Consider the following 13,466-nt stretch of genomic DNA (forward strand, 5'->3'; position numbering starts at 1 on the left):
GACCCAGGAGTGTTGCAGATGTCTACAAATATTTCTTCTTGTATTCATCCGTTCTTGCATTGCTGTAAAGAAATACCCGAGACTGAGTAATTTATAAAGAAAACAGGTTTAATTGGCCCACGGTTCTGAAGGCTGTATAGGAAGCATAGTGGTTTCTGCTTCTGGGGAGGCCTGAGGAAACTTACAATCATGGTTGAAGGCAAAGGGGAAGCAGCACCTCACATGGCTGGAGCAGGAAGAAGGGGGGGGGAGTTGCCACACACTTTTAAATAACCAGATCTCATAATAACTCACTCACTGACTCTCGTGAGAACAGCATCAAGGAGATGGTGCTAACCCATTCATGAGAACTCTAGATCCTCATGATCCAGTCACCTCCCACTAAGCCCCATCTCCAACACTGGGGATTACAATTCGACATGAGTTTAGTGGGGACACAGATCCAAACCATATCACTTCTTTTTTTTTTTTTTTTTTTTTCGAGACAGGGTCTCACTTTGTCACCCAGGCTGGAGGGCAGTGGCATGATCTCAGCTCACTGCAGCCTCCACCCCCTGGGTTCAAGTGATCCTCCTGCCGTTGTAGTCCCCCAAGTAGTTGGGACTACAACTGCACCACCATGCCTGGCTAATTTTGTATCTTTGGTAGAGATTATGGGGTTTCACCATGTTGCCCAGGTTGGTTTTGAACTCTTGAACTCAAGTGATCTGCTCACCTTGGCCTCCCAAAGTGCTAGAATTACAGGCATGAGCCACCATGCCTGGCCTTCTTCTTTTTTTTTTTTAAATTTAATACTTTTTTTTGTAGTGACACAGAGTTTCACTATGTTGCCCAGGCTAGTCTTGAACACCTGACCTCAAGCAATCTTCCTGTCTCAGCTTCCCAAAGTGCTGGGGTTGCATGCAGGATCCACCATCCCTGGATTGTTTTATTATGTTGATTACAATCTACTAAGTTTATTTTATAACCCACTGGATTTCACCTGTTGTAAAAACAATGCTCTAGTTAATGTGAATGAAACCTAAACTGCAGGTTCGCACTTTCCTGCCCTTTCACTTTCTTCAGTTTATTGCCAGAATTAAATGACGTTGCTTTGAAATGAGAGAAAAACAGTTATTAGGGGCTCCTCCATCTTAACAAGGCAACAATGATCATTTTTAAATGATCCTTACCTATTACTGTTTTCCCTATGCATATGTAATTGTCATCTTAGTTGCATAGCTAGGAGATACTTTGGTTACACAGTTCATACATTTCTTAAGACTTAATTTTTTTAGCGCAGTATTAAGTTCACAACAAAATTGAGTGGAAGGTACGAGATATCTCATATAGCTCCTGCCCCAACACATGTGGAGTCTCTCCTGTTATCAACGTCCCCCACCGGAGTGGTACACCTGTTGCAACTGATGAGCCTACACCGACTCCTCTCTGTAGTTAATTTATTTTTTGTTTTGTAATTTCAACTTTTATTTTAGATTTAGGGAGTACAGTGTGAGCTTGTTACATGTAGAGTTCATTGTTGGTGTTGGACATTCTATTGGTTTGGACAAATTTATAATGACACGGATCCTCCATTATAGTATCATACTGAGTATTTGCACTCCCCTAAAATCTTCTGTCCTCCACCTGTTCATCCCGCCCTGACACACTTGCCACAACCACTGGCAGCCACACAGTCTGCAATTCTTTTTGCCATTACTACAGGGTCACCTGAGTAGTGTACTATCTCTTTGAGCTAAAGTTTTATTTGTTGAAAGAACGTTGGCATTTACTTAGTATTAGACCTTCAGATAGAATGTTGACTGATTCTTGTTGAACTCATGGATATTCTTTTTATTAAGCTTTTTTTTTCTAATTATAGAATCATACATGAATTTTGGAAAATACAGACAAGTACAAAGAAGAAAATAACATTTACAATTTCACTGTTGTAAGATAACCACTGTAACAATTTAGTGTATTTCTTTCATGTAATTTTTTTTTGCAAGAATACTTTTACATTTTTGCTATACTACACACACAATATAATCTTTTTTATTTTTATTTTTTTGAGATGGCGTTTTGGTCTTATTGCCCAGCCTGGAGTGCAGTGGCGTGATCTCATCTCACTGCAGCCTCTGCCTCCTGGGTTCAAGCAATTCTCCTGCCTCAGCCTCCTGAGTAGCTGGGATTACAGGCACCCGCCACCACACCTGGCTAATTTTTTGTATTTTTAATAGAGAGAGTTTCATCATGTTGGCCAGGCTGGTCTCGAACTCCTGACCTCAGGTGATCCGCTCGCCTCGGCCTCCCAAAGTGCTGGCATTGCAGGTATGAGCCATCGCGCCTAGCCATCTTTTTTAAACAACATTGTATCATAAGCATTCTTACTTTGTTGAAATTATTTAGTAAATATCATTTAAACTCTATTATTGGATATTTAGGCATTTTTTAGTTTGTTTTTATATGCTAATATAAAGAAGTGTAGTAAACATCTAATGCCTCAATATTTGTCTGCATTTTAGGACACATTCTTAAGAAATATTTTAATTATTATTATTATTATTATTATTATTTTGGTAGAGATACAGTCTCCCTATGTCGCCCAAGCTGGTCTTGAACTCCTGGGCTCAAGTGATCTTCCCGCCTTGGCCTCCCACAGTGTTGGGATTACAAGCATGAGCCACCACACCTGGCCAAAGACAGATTTTAAAAGCGGAATTACTGAGACTGAAGATAGGGGTACTTCTCTTGACACTTACTGCTGAGTCACTTTTCAGGAGAGTTGGCGGTCTGGGTGGGGGGTGATTGTTTTTTAAAGATGAGAGAGACTTGGATTATTCAGCATTTGCAGGTGAGGGACACAGCCTGGCAGTGTGGAAGTGATGATGCCGTGCTCTCAAAGAGGTAGGTGAGGGTTGAAAGCCAGAATGTGAGAAGCGTTTTGCTCTCTGATGCAGGAAGAAAATACATCGTGTTGGGGAGTGGGTGTGGCACGTCTGTGCACACAGCTATACAAGTGTGGGAGGAGCCAAAGGAGTCCCCAGAATGACTTTTATCCTCTCAGAGTCAGGGAGTGAGGATGGAGACTGGGAATATGGGGGCATGGTGGTGATATGAAATGACTCAGTGGGGGATCAAAGGGGAAGATGCTTGGAAGTCCTTTGCATTGAGAGGTACGTGGAGGGTCTCCGAGTACCACAGGAGATTCAGCCGAGCTTGGTCATCAGACCTTAACAGTGGCACTAATTTGCAAAGCCCTCTTTGGTTTTTCTCAGGGGCATCTGGTGACCTCCATGTAGAAGTAAAGGTGAGGGTGGATGGGCTGATTGGGTTTGGGAATTTGCAGAGTGGTTGTAGATGCAGGAAAAAGGACTGAGGAAGTGAAGATCAGAGCAGTGGCGTTAAGTGATGTGTCATTATCTGGGCCACTGGACGATAGCCTCTCAGGTTGATGGAACCTGTGTTAGAGCACAGATTGCTGTAAATAAGGTGGTCATAGCCCCTATACGTAGTGTAACAGCCTTCAGAACCATGGGCCAATCACAGCCTGAGTATTTGTCTGAGCAGCTCAGGTCCTGAGATAGGAGCTAGTCCTGAAGGGCTGGAGTTTGGAGTGTGACGATGCTGGGGACAGGGCAGGGTCCTGGATGTCTCTCTTCTTAGAAGCTGGCTGTGGGTCCACTTCATGGATCCAGGTCAAGAGCAGGGAGATGTGAACCAAAGCTGCTACTGGAAGCCTTCAGGGTTCCCCTTCACCTAGAAGGAAAATGCTGACACCGGCCAGAGCGCGGACCCGGCAGACTGGTGCTGCTCCGCTTCGTGCTTCCCTCAGAGGACTAACAGTGTTCCCCAGAACGTGCTTCCGAAAGAGATTAGAAAACGCCCAGAGAAGTTTGCCTTCTGAGTCTAAATGAGAATTTGGGGCTGTGCCCAATTAGGTCAAGGATTGCTCTAGTAGACACTCTGAGGACAAAGAAAGCTGGAATCACCTGATGTCTTTGGGTTTGAAGGATAATCTGTTAACAAGTGAGACCTCTCAAGATGGCGGCTGACAGAAGTTGCGCATTTGGAGGTGGGGATGGAGGTCTTGGTGGGACCAGCTGCCCACTTGGTGCCAAGCATTTGGGTCAAGTGTAAGAAGTCAGCACACCTCATTGGATGTTACAGCTGTTGCTGAAGTTGGTGTCTCTTGGGAGAGTCCCTCCATTGTTCCTTTTGTCCCAACAATATTATTGAAAGGGAATGCTAGAGTGTTGTTTTCCGAAGTCAGATGAACTTGTTTATGACATCTACTTGCATTTAAGTTGGCTCTTGGCAAATATTGAAAAAGTCTTCCCATGCCTTTTTTTCTACTCTCAAGCGAATACTAATCAAAAATGGTACTTTTTTTAAATTAACCTTTTGAAGAGTATTATTCAAATGCGCCCTGAATGACTAAACTGATAAATTGGATAAAATTAATTGCTGGAGGTGATGAACTCTTGTGAATCATTACAATTCATTCTTCCAGTTTGTTCAAGCTACCTCATTAAATCTGGAGAGGTGACAGACGCGACAACACAAGCCCAGTTCTCAAGCAGAGCAGAACTTGAGAGGGCTAAATCTTCGAACACTGCCTCATGCAATGCAATTATTGGATACGTTTGAATCTATTGCTGTTTTTGAGTTTGGAATGCATATTTGCATTTTATATGGGCTTAATGGATGTAGTATTCTCCTGATCATCCTTTCTCCTTGAATTTGTTGTTAGAAGGAAACATTGCTCTTTGTTTGTTGTTCTACATTGTTGATTCTTGTTTAAGAAGGCAGGCACCTGATCCTGAGATAAGTTTGCACTACAGACCAACTAGAAAAGCATCCATTATTAAACCCAGCAATAGTTACACCTCTCAATAGAACTTCCAACGTTGATCTAGGTGCCCTAGATTAAAAGTAACATTTAGCCTATGGAGAATTCCCAGAGGATGCTCAACGATGATGATTATGAGATCTGAAAATAGAACCAATAAAGAGAAGACATAAAACCTGGCTTATTTTGTCTGGAAGGAAAAGGCTAAAAGAAGACTTAACGGCGGCTGGGTGCAGTGGCTCACGCCTGTAATCCCAGCACTTTGGGAGACCGAGGCGGGCCAATCACGTGAGATCAGGAGTTAAAGACCAGCCTGGCCAACATGGTGAAACCCCATCTCTACTAAAAATACAAAAATTAGCTGGGCATGATGGATGCCTGTAATCCCAGTCACTCCGGGGGGCTGAGGCAAGAGGATCACTTGAGCCTGGAAAGAGGAGGTTGCAGTGATCCAAGATTGTGCCACTGCCCTCCAGCCTGGGTGACAGAGTGAGACTCTGTCTCAAAAAAAAAAAGAAAAAGACTTAAATCCGTGAAGTTAGTTATTCTTCCAAAGATACTTGATACATTCTCCTTTTATATAATCTATGGATAAAGTCAGGGAAAACTGGTTTAAATTATAACAAGAGATTTAGGTTAGATGGCAGAAGAAAAATTTCTAGCAGGAAATGCAAGAGAATACCAGGCAAATGTGTGGACTTCATTTTCCCAGTAAAAATGGAACTGTTCAGTAGGCATTGGATTGAATAATCTTATTCACCGTGATGATGCAATGCTGAGCCTTATTCTCTTGTGATCATGTAACCATTCTATTTTATGCTCTTAGAATGTCAGTCACTTTTATGATCTCCTCTTGGAAGCAAAAATACCCTTCTCAATACAATTCTCAGAAGGTAGTGTTTGATTATTGAATTTGATTATTATTATTATTTTAGATAGATATGATTTAGAGTCTTACTGTTTCCCAGGCTACTCTCAAACTCCTGGGCTCAAGCAATTCTCCTTCCTCAGCCTTCCAAAGTGCCAGGATTACAGGTGTGAGGCACCACACCTGGCCAAGAATGTTGAATTGTTTATACCTGTGTTGTAGTGAAACAGATACTAAAAAAAAAAAAGCTATGCTAAAATTTCAGACTGAAGGTGATTTTTCTTAAAGCTGCTGATGAGGAGGATTTTAAAATTGGTTTCTCATCACCTGTGATGTCTTGGGCCTCATATCGTTATTATGAGGGATGTTTCTTTTCTAAGAAGATTACCTATTCACTATTCACAATAGAAAGTGAATAGAAAGACATGGACCCGCCCATCGATGGTGGAATGGATAAAGAAAACCTGGTAATATACATATATATCACAGAATACTACACAGCCTAAAAAAGAACAAAATCACGTCCTTTGCAGCAACATGGATGCAACTGGAGGCCGTTATCCTAAGGGAATTAACACAGTAACAGAGAATCAAATATTGCATGTTCTCACAAGCAGGAGCTAAACACTAGATACTTATGAACATAAAGGTGGCAGCAATACACACTGGGGACTACTAGAGGGGGAAGAAAGGGAGCGGGGCAAGGGCTAAGAAGCTAACTTAAGTACTATACTCAGTGTCTGGTTGACAGGTTCAGTTGTACCCGAAACCTCAGCATCACACAATATACCCATGTAACAAATGCACACATGAACTCCCTGAATCTAACACAGAAATTTGAAATTATTAAAAAAGTAATTTGTAGTTACCAGAAAAAAACAAAGATGAATTATTAAGAACCTCAAGCTGGGCGTGGTGGTTCGTGCCTGTAATCACAACACTTTGGGAGACCGAGGCGGGAGGATCACTTGAGCCTAGGAGTTTGAGACCAGTCTGGGCAATATAGGGAGACCTCATTTCTACAACAACATTTAAAAAGTATTAGCTGGGCATGGTGGCACATGCCTGTAATCCCAGAACTTTGGCAGGCCAAGGCAGGGGGAATCACTTGAGCCTGGGAGGTTGAGGCTGCAATGAGCCATGATCATGCCACTGCACTCCAAAAGAAGACCTCATATTCTGTAGGCTTGAGTTTGAGACCAGTCTGGACAACATAGGGAGACCTCATCTCTACAAAAAAAAAAAAAAAAAAATATATATATATATATATATATATATAATATATATATATATATATATATATATATATATGTATGTGTATGTGTGTATATATATATGTGTGTGTGTGTGTGTGTGTGTGTTGTGTGTGTATATATATATTAGCCAGGTATGGTGGTGCATGCCTGTGGTCCCAGCTACTGGGGAGGCTGAGGTGGGAGGATCGCCTGAGCCTGGGAGGTTGAGGCTGCAGTGAGCTATGCTCATGCCACTACACTTCAAAAGAAGAAGACCTCAAATTCTGTAGACTGAGGCAGTTAGGGGAAGATCTGAGTAAAAAGCATGGTTTAATTTGACCCTCAGATATCACCACCTAGTGAGTTGTAATGGTTTATGTCACAACATTTAGGCCTCAGCCTTTTCAATAGAGTTGAATCTTTATTTTTTCAAGACAGTTTCGCTCTTGTTGCCTAGGCTGGAGTGCAATAGTGTGATCTCAGCTCACTGTAACCTCTACTTCCCAGATTCAAGCAATTCTCCTGCCTCAGCCTCCGAGTAGCTGGGACTACAGGCATGTGCCACCACATCCAGCTAATTTTGTATTTTTAGTAGAGACGCGGTTTCTCCATGTTGGTCAGGCTGGTCTCGAATTCCTGACCTCAGGTGATCCACACACCTCGGCCTCCCAAAGTGCCAGGATTACAGGCATGAGCCACTGCACCCAGCCTGAAGTTTAAGCTTTTATCTGTAAAATGTTTTCTTAAAATCTAATAATTTTTTGTTCCCAGTATATATAATTTCCTTCATGACATAATTAACTGAAACAATGCACTTCATTTTTTAAAAACAAAACAACTGGACAAAATAAATTATGATTCTAAACCTGATCTTCTGATACCGTGGATTGAGAAAACTGAATTCTCATAAAATAAAGATTAGGCCATCTGACAATTTCCAAAAATTAAATATACCATACCTGCAAGGGTTTTTAAAAATTTCTTTTTAAGAAAACGTTCTACCAGAGCCTTAAAAAATGTAGTGATGGTGTCTCACTGTGTTGCCCAGGCTTGTCTCAAACTCTTGGGCTCAAGTGATTATCCCACCTTGGCCTCCCAAAGTGCTGGGATTACAGGTATGAGCCAGCAAGTGCTGTACCTTCCAAGGTTTTGAAGTAAATTTCCAGATGTTCTAATGTCTTCTGCTTATTTAAACCTTTTAAAGTTCATCACCATCATTTCAAATATACATTTTGAAACTTATTTGAAAATAAAATCAGGTTGTTTCCTGGTGTAGCCAATACACTGTCTAAATTGTTAGGAGTCTGTGGTGATGCCAAAGACACTTGTAACTTGAGATGGTTGATTCTAAAGCTCTCAGCCAAGTAACATGCAAAGTGGAGAAAAGAGCTTACATTTAAGGCTGGATGCAATGGCTCATGCCTGCGATTCCAGCATTTTGGGAGGCTGAGATGGGTGGATCACCTGACAGCAGAAGTTCGAGACCAGCCTGTCCAACATGGTGAAACCCCGTCTTTACTAAAAACACACAAAAATTAGCTGAGCATGGTGCACATGTAATCTCAGTTACTTGGGAGACTGAGGCATGAAAATCATTTGAACCTGGGAGGTGGAAATTGCAGTGGGTTGAGATCATGCCACTGTACTCCAGCCTGAGTGACAAAGCAAGACTCTGTCTCAAAAAAAAAAAAAAGCTTACATTTAAGACAGCTTCTCACTTTCTCTTGCCCCTTGCTTCAGCCTCACTTCCTTTTCTTCTCCCCTTTATTTCTATATTATTATTATGTTTCTATAGTTAAATATGGTGCTGGAATGTAATTTTTAAAGTAAACCCTTCTATTGCCTTAACATTTTTTTTTTTGTCTTGTAGAGGAAGAAATTAATGTTTTAAAAACGAAGTACTACTACTTTCTTGATATATTTTTCCCTATATGTGTTTATGACACTTAAAAAGAATTAAAATAAGGCCAGGTGTGGTGGCTCATGCCTGTAATCCCAGCATTTTGGGAGACTGAGATAGGGGGATCACCTGAGGTCAGGAGTTCGAGACCAGCCTGGCCAACATGGTGAAACCCCGTCTCTACTAAAAATACAGAAATTAGCTGGGCATGGAGGTGGGGGCGCCTGTAATTCCAGCTACTCAGGAGGCTTTGCAGGAGAATTGCTTGAACCCAGGAGGTGGAGGTTGCAGTGAGCTGAGATTGCGCCACTGCACTCCAGCCTGGGCAGCAGAGCGAGACTCTATCACCATCTTAAAAAAAAATAATAATAATAATTAAAATAAAAAACTTAGTTTTCTCCTCTAATAAAAGTAAGCTACGTCTGTGATATACACATTTCTTTTTTCTCTGATGGGTTAAATATAATTTTTCAGATGAGATAGTTTCCATGCTGATAAGTGTTTTTTCATCTGTTCAGAATTATCTTTCTATGTAAATCCATCACTGAATTTCAGTGTCTTTGCAGAACGACAGAATGACTTGGTTGATCAGGTTCTGTTTTTTGTGTGCTTTGTTCTAGATACATTTCATATTGCTCTTCAGTCGACAAGGGAAATTGCGGCTACAGAAATGGTACATCACTCTGCCTGACAAAGAGAGGAAGAAGATCACCCGGGAAATTGTTCAGATTATTCTCTCCCGTGGTCACAGGACAAGCAGTTTTGTTGACTGGAAGGAACTAAAACTTGTTTATAAAAGGTGTGAGTAACTTTTTGAGAGCTCAGTTTCTCAGTCTTGTTTTGGTTTGTTCTAATCCTGAACATTTTAGATTGCTATACCAATTCCATCACCTACTGAAATCTTTGAAGGCTGGGGCCCAGATATTTGTACCAATAGACTAACTAGAAAATAACTCTCATTTTATTTGAAAGAAATTCTAGGTACCAGGATGGATTCTAGGTAAATAAACTACACCTTGATAGTGCACGCATGCATTCAAGAAAAGTGGTATGAAAACCTGTTACATTCCTGGCATTGTTCTTTTTTAATTTTTTGGAGATGGAATCTCACTCTGTCACCCAGGCTGGAGTGCAATGGCATGATCTCGGCTCACTGCAACTTCCACCTCCTGGGTTCAAGCGATTCTCTTGCCTCAGCCTCCCGAGTAGCTGGGATTGCAGGCATCTGCCACTATGCCTGACTAATTTTTGTATTTTAAGAGAGGTGGGGTTTCACCGTGTTGGCCAGGCTGGTCTGGAACTCCTGTGCTCAGGTGATCCACCTGCCTCGGCCTCCCAAAGCGCTGGGATTACAGGTGTTAGCTGTCATGCCCGGCCATTCCTGCATTGTTCTAATGGCTGTGAATACATCAGTGAACAAGACAGATGACATTCCTGCTCTCATGTAGTATACATATTTATTAAGTAACCAAATAAAATATTTTCAGTCAGTAACAAGTGCTTTGGAAAAAATGGAGGTTAGTATGACAGAGAGATGGGGATGTGTTCAGTGGGACAGCTCTTATTATGCCTATTACTTGAATTTGTAATGAGTACATTGAGGACACAAAGAGTTTAAGTAGTCAGTTCCCAGTCACAGTAATTGAGTGTTAATTGCTAGAGCCAGGCTTCAAATCCAGATCTTTTTGGCTTTAAAGCCTGCATATTCTTTTTGCCATATCTGCTTGCCATGGCAAGACCATTACTAGAAAGGACCCTCCATAGGTGAGATAACTAAGCCTGAGAGGTAACATGATTTTGCCCTTAGAGACCCAGGTAATTGATGCCTAAGCCAGGAACAGAACACAGCTAACTTGACCTTGTATCCAACACCCCACTGCAACTCCTGGAAGGAGTTATGCTCCTTAGATATGCTCTTGCAAAGGGTGTCTGTAAAACTCATTGGGAAAAACAGAGGTAACCTTCACAGACTGATATTCAATGGAGTAAATTACCAGCAAGTGCCTGCGAAGCTCCATCTGCTGGGCCCAAGATTGGAGTCTGACAAGTTGAGGAGGGAGGCTCACACAGAATGACTGAAGCCCGTTGTGAAGCGGGAGGGTGGGGAGCATGGGCTCCTGACAGCACTGGTCAGGGCTTTCTATTTTACAAAAAACAATTGACACGCTGGAGAGGGGTGTGAAGACACCCTGATTACCAGGGGCGAAAGGATACTGTCCTCCTGATAATAGCTCTTCAAGGTACAATTTTGTTGAGAGCCTTTCATGCGTAATTAACGGAAGTAATCCAACCCCCACAGCATTTTCATATATTCTGATTTATATTTCAGGAGGCTATTGGGGGTGATGAATAATGATCTCATTCTTGGATGAGGAGAGGCTTAGCGGGGGAGGAGGTGACTTTACATATTCACGGGAAAAACTGCCTCCAGGTTGCTTAATGTATCGTCATATTTTCCTTTTGTTATTTTTCATTTCAAGGTATGCTAGTTTATATTTTTGCTGTGCAATAGAAAATCAGGACAATGAGCTCTTGACGCTAGAGATTGTGCATCGTTACGTGGAGCTGCTGGACAAATATTTTGGAAATGTAAGTGTTGTCCTTGTCGGTTAGGATTAGCTACAGTCCCCATCTCAGCTCTTACTTCAGTTCTGTCTTTCATCGCATCCCTTTTCTCTCTCACATCTAAAATATGAATTGAACTTGAACCAAAGATCACCTTAGTCCCCTAAGATTAGAATACAAGACTTTTCTCCCTACCTGTAATTCTTAGCAAATGAAAGACCCAAAGCTTTCCTTTTTCCTTTTTAAATAGAAACGGGGTCCTGCTATGTTGCCCAGGTTGGTCTTGAACTCTTGGCCTCAAGCAATTCTCCCACCTCAGCTTCCCAAAGAGCTAGGATTATAGGCATGACCTACCACGCCTGGCCACCCAAAGCTTTCAAGAAGTGGATGTATCTTTACCTTCATACTACAAATGCACCAGAGACCTTATTTCAGTGAACCAGAATTTAACTCTGAAGGATTTCTTGATATTCTCTTCTTTGTACTTCATTGACTTTGTCATCTCTTTTCTGTTTTGACTTTTTATCGTTTCTCTGGCTTTTTTTCTAAGCTATAAGTATTCTTAGTTATTTATGCATGAGAAAAATAGCAACAAACAAAAAAACCAGATCCTTTTCTTTCACATTGCTGTTCAATAATCTTTTTGCATTTTCTGCCAAGTGATATGCTATACTAGGTGCTCCTGTCCTCAGAACTCATGCACTTGGCAGTGCTTACAGCATGGGTCCATCTTTACTCTCCAAGGAAATCAGCAAGTTACCACCGAACCCTCCTGTGGGTTGACACCAGCGATTCTTCTTGAGTCTTCACCTGCCTTCACCTGCTTCACGCTGCAGCACCGTACCCTTGTTCATCATGACGCTTTCTTTAAATTCTTGATTTTGCCATGACATTGATTTCTGCTGACTCTTGTCCTGTTATTTCTGAAGGCCCCTCCTTGGTTTCTTCCACTCAGTTGCCTTCCTCTGCCCATCCCTAAATGCCCTCATTTGTTCCTAACTCTGTGTGTACTGACTCTCTGCCTTGGAAATCCCTTACTATGTGACTCTTCTTCCCCTGGTTGGTGACAGTCTTCACTGGGCTTCTCATGGTCCAGAACCAAACTCATCTACTGAAAATTCGTTCTGTCTTGTGATTGGAATTTGTTATGTTCCAGAATCCTTCAGTGCAAAAGGATGCTGTTTCTTTTGTCTTTTTCTACGCTTTACCGGAATCTGCCTCTATCTATTCAAATTGGGCTGACGTTCATTTCCTTCTTTCCACTCTTACTGGTAGAGGTTCACTTGGAATTTCAATTTTGCTTTTCTCTTAAACATCCTACCTGGCTTTTTATGCCTCTGAGCTTTTCTCTGTTCACCCTCCTGCCTTATTAGTTACCATCTTCCTTAAAAAACCCAGATATAGGTGTGGCATTCCTTCACAGCCACTTTCCATCATGTACAATAAATAAAATCAATCTCCCTAGCCTGTCGTTTAACCTTTCAAAGCGTGGACCCCTGACCACTCCTCCAGCCTTGTTGCACTTCCCTTTTTTATTGATTGATTGATTTATTGAGATGGAGTTTTGCTCTTGTTGCCTAGGCTGGAGTGCAATGGCACCATCTCTGCTCACTGCAACCTCTGCCTCCCGAGTTCAAGTGATTCTCCTGCCTCAGCCTCCCGAGTAGCTGGGATTACAGGCCCCTGCCACCATGCCTGGCTCATTTTTATGTTTTTATTAGAGATGGGGTTTCACCATGTTGGCCAGGCTAGTCTTGAACTCCTGACCTCGGGGATCCACCTGCCTTGGCCTCCCAACGTCAGGCGTGAGCCACTGCCTCCAGGCTACATTTCCCTTTTTATATACCTGAAAGTTCTCCAGCAACAAGGAATGACCTTGGAGTGTCCCTCATTGGCACCCAATTTGCTCAGCCACCAAATTGCAATTCTCTTGAGACCATGCTTTGTGACTCATTTTATAACCCCACCACTTAACTTGTAACAGCTGTGGGCCAGATCTGATAGCAAATGTTCCAAAATATTTAATCCAGTTAACAGTCTCAATAAATAAATCACTGGATTTGGAAA

The 13,466-nt window shown here is 41.9% G+C and overlaps 1 protein-coding gene across 3 annotated transcripts in view; it reads left to right on the forward strand.

Annotated features, from left to right (window-relative positions):
* The window catches only part of AP1S3 (adaptor related protein complex 1 subunit sigma 3), a 99,782-nt gene that overhangs the window by 48,778 nt on the left and 37,538 nt on the right, over positions 1-13,466 (forward strand). For all 3 annotated transcript variants that reach the window (XR_004441557.1, XM_033230061.1, XM_033230060.1), the window contains exons 2-3: positions 9,455-9,633; positions 11,315-11,423. Coding sequence is in view for 2 of the 3 variants with exons in the window: in XM_033230061.1 (XP_033085952.1) it covers positions 9,455-9,633; positions 11,315-11,423 (288 nt within the window). In the remaining variant the exon portion in view is untranslated. The remainder of the gene's footprint in view (positions 1-9,454; positions 9,634-11,314; positions 11,424-13,466) is intronic.

Source organism: Trachypithecus francoisi, unplaced genomic scaffold (genome assembly GCF_009764315.1).
Source record: "Trachypithecus francoisi isolate TF-2019V2 unplaced genomic scaffold, Tfra_2.0 Lachesis_group13, whole genome shotgun sequence".
Lineage (NCBI taxonomy): Eukaryota > Metazoa > Chordata > Mammalia > Primates > Cercopithecidae > Trachypithecus > Trachypithecus francoisi.